This window comes from Sphaeroforma arctica (assembly GCF_001186125.1).
Source record: "Sphaeroforma arctica JP610 unplaced genomic scaffold supercont1.1959, whole genome shotgun sequence".
Classification (NCBI taxonomy): domain Eukaryota; class Ichthyosporea; order Ichthyophonida; genus Sphaeroforma; species Sphaeroforma arctica.
The window spans coordinates 1,108-8,643 of record NW_014038599.1 but is presented as its reverse complement, the minus strand read 5'-3'; the positions used below and the strand labels follow the sequence as shown (position 1 = coordinate 8,643).

Below are 7,536 nucleotides of genomic sequence, written 5' to 3'. Positions count from 1 at the left end.
ATAATTGAATTACGCACTCAGACTGATACTATAAGGTGTACACAAGTTACGCCCAACAGTTCACCTTTATTGACTAAAAGGACCCCTCACTCTTTGTACCCTGCGTGGCTGCCATACTGGCACCTGAATCACTGACCGAATGCAAACTAGCCCTACTGTATGATTATGGGTTATTCTAAACCCTAAAACCCTAAACCATAATCCCTACTGCTTGTGTGTGCGCCTCTTCAGCTACAAGTACAAGTGGTGTGTCGCTCGAGCACTCTGTCGCCCCAAAGCCGCAACATGATGATGTACGCGCAAGCGGTAGGGCTGTGCACAATACGATTGGTCAGAGCAAAGGACATCAAACCCACAGGCGCACAGTGGATGAAATGGGCCACACTAGGCATCAACAAAGGTACTAAACCCTAAACGCTAAACCCTAAACCCTAAAACCTAAGCCACACTAGGCATCAACAAAGGTACTAAACCCTAAACCTAAACCCTAAAACCTAAACCACACTAGGCATCAACAAAGGTACTAAACCCTGTACCTTAAACTCTAAAACCCTACACCCCAAGCCACACTAGGCATCAACAAAGGTACCAAACCCTACAACCCAAGCCACACTAGGCACCAACAAAGGAACCAAACCCTAAACTCTAAACCCTAAAACCCTCAACCCGTAGAGTAGCTTCACCTGTACCCGTTTCTCTCAATGCATACTGTGGTACGTATAGGCAGTAGGTCTAATCCACAAAACTGTTTTAGGGTTAGAGTTTAGGGTTAAGGTTTAGCCTAATTCTAAAACCTGGTACAGTACGGTTGAAAGCAAAGACGCTTAGTCGAACTGTATATCCTTTTGCGCTCACATTTGTTCGTAATACGGCAACACAGCTATGTACTGTCACAGTCATTGGGTGGACAACAACAGTTAGCAGTAAGCCCATTAATTCATTCGAATCGTAATGGTGTTTTGTAGGCAAGACAGTGCAGCCGCGGGTGGTGATTGAGTACGGACTCACTGCATACCGCACCAAGAGTCACAAGGGTCGCAGTCCCGCTTTCAACAAGGTAGGTAGCATGTCTAGTAATAAGGTAGGTAGTAATTGGGTAGGTATCATGTGTAGTTTAAGATGGGTAGCATGTTGCTTGTTCCCAGGTATACGTGCGCTAAAAAGTAATTAGCGAAAAACTTATATCTATATTTATATCTTATATTTATATATTAACATCTATATCTTTAACTACTATGTTATAAAATATGTATATCTATATTTCAATTTAAACTCAATGTGTTTCTCAGATTACATTAGTCGTTAGTCATATTTAATACAGCCATGTACAGAGACTTGTGTAGTAGGAGAATGCGAGGACCTCTTGGATGGACTTTGAGTGTAATTAGAACTGTCTGCAAACTGTGGGTATAGCTTCTGATGAAATTTTAGTGGTGGAGGGTACAACTAAGTCACAAGTTGCCATAGCAACAAAGTCCAGTTTAGTTGCCATAGTAGCCACATGCAGTGTACACGACCCCCCCTATCAACCCGTTGACAAGTACATCACTTTCAATTACATCACTTTCAATACTCATCTTTTCTGTACCACTGTCTTGTTCTGCGCTTGTTGAGTGTGGTGTACTTGCGCATGGCTTGTGTGCTTTCATAGCTCAATGACCCAAAGAATGGCATACGCAAAACCCTAAAACCCTACAACCCTACAATCATACTATGAAGACATACAATTAAGTTAACCTGGGGAACACTCACAGCCTACCATTCCACCGACTGACTAATTCAAATCCAAATCCAAATTCAAATGCAAGAATGGTTTAACACCCTAAAACCCTAAAACTACCTCAAATGCAACGCTGAAATGGGTTATTATAAACCCCCAAAACCCTAAACCCCTACAACTATCCCAAATGCAAATGCAGGAATGTCGATTCTGGGTCAAGGACGGCGAGGAGAACTACATCATTCGGCTGAGTGTCTATAACATGGTCGGCAGAAAGTATGTATGTGTGACACCAGCACTCTATCACCCTATACTCAGAATCATAGTTATCAGTATTCATTTGTCTGAGGGTATATAACCAGCACTCTATCACCCTATACTCAGAATCGTAGTTATCTGTATGCGTGTACTGGTACGCCTGTATCCGAAGTCACGTATGTGGTCCTCTGCTTCCTCCGCACGCTAACGCATTGCCTGACCTCTGCAGGAGTGCTCTTGTGGGGCGTGGCTACATCTCCATGAGTGACATCTGCGACAGAGGCGGAGAGTATGACTTTGTGGTGGATCTGCGAGAGGAATACGATGTCATGAGAGACCGCGACCACACGGCGATGCTCAAGCAGAGCTTTGACGACCTGACATCTCTCCACAACTCCACACGGTATGTCAATGCGATGTGATGGATAGGCGCACGGATTATTCGGACTATTGGGCGTGGGTGTTTGGGATATGTTCTAAGGATTGAGGTGTATGTGACAGGGTTGCTATGTACACCTACGTTGTGTCTACCGTCCTACTCTACGCTTACGACCGGGTCCTTCCATTTAATCTTCACATCAATTGCACATTAATTTCACATATATTTCTCATTTATTATTATTATTAATTTCGCATTAATCTCTAAACATACAGGAACTATAGTATAGGGTGTTATAGCTTTAAATGTTATTCAGTCTATTGACATATACAGGAAGTATAGTATAGGGTGCTATAGCTTTCTGATGTTATTCAGTCTATTGACATGTACAGGAAGTATAGCATAGGGTCATCAACACCTCGGATGAAGACAGCGCGTAGCCACGATGACATTGATACGTTGCATTCAGAAGGTACGTCCCTGTTGCATTGGTGCAGATTAATCGAGTGCGTCTAAGGATGTATATATAGGACTTCTATAGATGTTAGGTTTATGGTTTTGATTTTAGTGTAGTGTAAAGTGTATAAATATATGGAGTTTTGGGGTTTAAGGGGTTTAAAAACCCTTAAACTCTATTTTAATGTTATAAATGTATAACTCACGTAACAAAGCAGTATTGCGGCCTTCAACTTTATATTTCAAAATCCCGCGCGTTGAGTAGCGCCAGAAAAAAATCGATCGCACAGATCGCACGTAATCTGATTGCACGCTCTGTTCTGTTGTTCTCATGACACGCTAAATTCAGCGTGCAGTTCTCATAGCACGCTTAACCCGGCGTGCCATGCGGATATATTGCACTCGCTTGTGGATATGATTGTACTTGTCTCGAGTTGTGGGGCAGATGATATCCCACTAAGCTGTAGGCTATCTGATTATGTAACTTCTCTCTTCATCAGATGAACTGAATGTCAAAGACTCTGCGAGTTTTGACACTTTGAACTTCAACTCAGTGGACGACCTCATGAACGTAGGCGAGGTAACTACCGTTTGCGATGCAGTGCTGTTTGATTTTTGTATATGTGTGTACATGGTCTGCAATACTTGTCGTTGGCATTCTTCTGTATTACTTTACCCTGTTCATTTATACGGAGTCCCGGTAGTTTTAGGGCGTTTCCGATTTTGCTCTAGTCTGTTCGTGTACTCATGCGCATGACAGCTTACTAGTAAATGCAAATGTTGTTTTGTAAGTAATATTTTTAATAGTGTTGTTGTGTAGGTAATATTATTAATAATGTTGTTTCGTAGGTAATATTATTAATATAATAATATGTTTATTTTAGGACCAATTGCCTTGACCTACCTTTGCGTAGCCTGTCTCGTATCCCTACCGCAATGATGTTACCTAAACCCTAAACCCTAAAGAAATATGTTCGTGAGATTCGACTTAAGCATTCGACTCAGATACGAAGTTATTGTATGTGATCTAAACCGAAGAAGTTATTGTATGCGATCTAAACCGAATTCGGTGTTATATTCCCGGTGGTACTGTTGGGTTTTAGGGTTTTTAGGGCCTTTAAGTAGTAGGGTTTTAGGGTTAGTACTGTTGGTTTGAGTAGTACAGGTTCTGTGGCATGTTCTTGAGATTTTAACGCACGATGACAAGTGCCCAGTGCGGCAGGTCAATCGGTGCAGTGCTACGTGATGGTTTTAAATTAGAACGAAAAGGTTTTAAACCCTGAAACCCAACCATGTGCTTAGTGGTATACTTCTGGCAGTCGAATCAATACAATGCATACAACACTATAGACAGAGAAGCCTGGTGCTAAGAAGGGCACTAGCATGGAGATGATGGAGATGGATACGGATTTCCTGAACTCGTCAATGGAGCATCTGGAGGACGAGGGCAGCGCAGACGAGTACCTGTGAGTATCATGAGACACTGCTACACTGCTACAACAAACGCACTGCTGCGACGATGCTATAAGACTGCAATATCTAATCGCAAATATTTTCTAGATGCACCTATATATATATATATATATAGATATGTATGTATAGTATGTATATAGTATATAGTATATAGTATATATATATAGTATGTATATAGTGTATATACAGTTTGGGTATGGGTATCTGGTAGTGTCGGAGAACCAGTGAGGGGTAGACTATTGCACTGGCACAGACACACGCTTTGTAAACCCTAAAACCCTAAACCCTTTTCTACACGTAGTACAATCAGTGACTCGGATGAGGCAACAGACTACAGCTGCGACTGGGGATCAGCCAGTACAGAGGGACTGAGCGAAGACAAAGACAAAGCACGCCACAAGCATAAAGGCCTGCGCATACGTAAGAGCAAACCACTGACTGTGGCCACCCTGCCTCTCGGACGAGGTGAGTCATGGGTGTTGCTTTGGAGCGGCTTTGGAGCGGCTCTATGTGCTGTTTGGTGAAGACTTTTGAAAGTCTAACTCGTGATAAAATCCCTAAGAGGGTGATTGGCTGCGCTGCTACGGCTAATAGCCTAGCTTTCTGTGCAAACCCCTAAACCCTATATACCTACTCACTGTTCTAGGGTTTAAAGGTTTAATAAACCTATTAGCTCGATCTGTAACCACACCCCAACCCCTCGCAATCTTCTCAATTACCATGTTACAACCGATACAGAAAGCATCAGTGGCACCCAGGACCAAATGACCTTCACAACACCCGACCCCTCCTTCACGGACGACTTTATGGACAAGGCCGTTGACCTGCGCAGCCACGGCAAGCGTGGTGCGCTAGTGGGTTCATTGGCCGTCAGAGTGAAGTTCTGTGCCAAAGACGAGGTCGAGCACTGGTTCTACCGACGCATGCTGGATGAGGTGAGTAGTATGGTTGGTGGTTGCTTGTGTGGTGATGAGGTGAGTGGTATGGATGGTGGTTGCTTGTGTGGTGATGAGGTGAGTGGTATGGTTGATGGTTGCTTGTGTGGTGATGAGGTGAGTGGTATGGTTGGTAGTTGCTTGTGTGGCGTATAGCAGACAAGTACCTGACCTAGGTACAGTAGTGTTGGTCTGGTGACAACGGTTAGGAGTGTGCGGTTGACAGGAGGATGGCTGAGAGTGTAGTGGTAGAGGACCTGTTCGCACGGCTACTGCTCGTCAGGTGATTAGACAGCATACCTGCACATTACAGCGGCAATACTTACAGCCTTTAAACTTAGATGGTTCCTACGTTCTGTTCCGAGCACACTGTCTCTTCTTTAGGGTTTTTGGGTTTTAGGGTAAAGGGTGTTGCCACACCTCTCATGACACCATTCTATTTGGCATTGCAGTTTGATGAGGATAATGACGGAAAGCTCAGCAGCGCTGAGTCTAAGAGTGTGCTAGAGGCCATCACCAACATCTGTGACCTGACGCCTGACCAGCTGGATGTCCTGTCTACGGTATGGTTGATGGTTAGGGTTAAGAGTTTAGAGTTTCAGTTAGAGCTATGCACATGTCGTTGAGGTTTTTGGGTTTATGGTTTGAAATAGGGCTTTGTACACGTGGTTGGTTGAGAACCAAACGACAGCCGCGCAGATGCCTTGCACCGCAATAGTCCCACTGGTTACTGCCCGTACTTATTCATACGTGCAGGTAAATAGGGCCTCTTTAGGCCATATTGTTCTATGTACGATGGTTATATACAATGCTTGTCCTAGTTCTTATGAGTGTACTTATTCATACGTACCGGTATATAGGGCCTCTTTTTGCCATATATGGTTTAATACGATGATTGTCCTAGTCCTTATGAGTTTCTGGTACATCTATCCGTCATTGTAAGTTGTTGACAGTGTTCAGTCCCTTCCGAGTGGCACTTATACTCATAACCTGCGTCACTCATAGTATTAGCACCATACACGCCATCGCACTAGTATGTATTCCCCTTCCAAAAAAGCGCGTAACCCAAACCATAAACCCTAGCACATCCCACATCCCCTATCACTTCAGAAACTTTGCGGATCAGACAAAGGCCCCATCGAAGAAGACGACCTGCTGCAGTATCTGCAGTCGCCGGAGTTTCACACCCACCCCATGTCGTACAGCCTGTTGTCATACCTGTCCACCAGGCCAACGGATCTGGTAACGCTTATCGAAGACGTTTACGAGACGGCCGGTACAAGTGATAAGACCAGCACAGTCGGGGCCTCAGTGCTTACTATACGCGACTGTAAGTGGGCCATTGGGTTTGGGTTAATGACCAATCATGACAGTGTATCAGATTAATCTTACCATATCCCTCCTCGATTAATCTTACTATAACCCTCCTAGATTAGTCTTACTGAAACCCTACTAGATTATTCTTATCTTTCGCATAATTTGATTCTTAGCTTTCCCAGTGAACGGTTTGCAAGATGGTAAGCAGCCCACTTGATTTCTTCACGATCGAAAAAGAAGAGCCTGATCCCTTGATAACTGCACAGAATATCATTGTACCAGTACAAGTGATGGTGAAGGAGAGCCTGATCCCTTGATAACTGCATAGTATATATTTGTACCAGTACAAGTGATGGTGAAGGAGAGCCTGATCCCATGATAACTGCATAGTATAAAATTGTACCAGTAGAAGTAATGGTGAAGGAAAGCCTGATACCTTGAAAACTGCATAGTATATCATTGTACCAGTAGAAGTGATGGTGAAGGAGAGCCTGATCCCTTGATAACTGCATAGTATATCATTGTACCAGTAGACGTGATGGTGAAGGGGAGACTGGCAAGTATAAGCGATGGTGATGATGAAGAGATGACTGATACGTCTGAGACAACTGACTATATATTCCCGAGGCACCAACACACACACTGCCATTGTACTACAACCTAGTGAATCCATACGCTCACTCGCATAACTACCAGTCAGTCACTCGACTACAAATTTGAGTGGAATAATATGACATGCATGATATGCCAACGGGCAGTACATCTCTGTACACAGACACCGGTGTGCTTTTACGTATATGCTCACACTTTCGTTCTCGTTTACGTTTACGTTACAGGTGAGAAGCTGGCGAAGGACACAATGGGCCTGAAAATATTGGACCGGTGCACTGGCCTGGTCGTCGACGAACACATTCCCAAGTACATCAAAATAGGTATGGCGACATGGATTACGTATGTGATACATTGAAATGGCTTACGTATGTGATACATTGATATGG

General features: G+C 43.7%; 1 protein-coding gene across 1 annotated transcript; it reads left to right on the top strand.

Moving 5' to 3' along the window:
- Positions 1–227: 227 nt before the first annotated feature.
- Positions 228–7,505, top strand: SARC_11930 (hypothetical protein; the record flags this gene model as incomplete). The annotated part of the gene is made up of 12 exons (XM_014293975.1): positions 228–400; positions 966–1,057; positions 1,920–1,996; positions 2,208–2,381; positions 2,750–2,829; positions 3,314–3,393; positions 4,164–4,279; positions 4,588–4,751; positions 5,025–5,221; positions 5,674–5,784; positions 6,332–6,551; positions 7,375–7,505. The coding sequence occupies exons 1-12, from the start codon at positions 286–288 to the stop codon at positions 7,503–7,505; spliced, it is 1,557 nt and encodes a 518-aa protein (XP_014149450.1). The 5' UTR covers positions 228–285.
- Between the last annotated feature and the right edge of the window lie 31 nt (positions 7,506–7,536).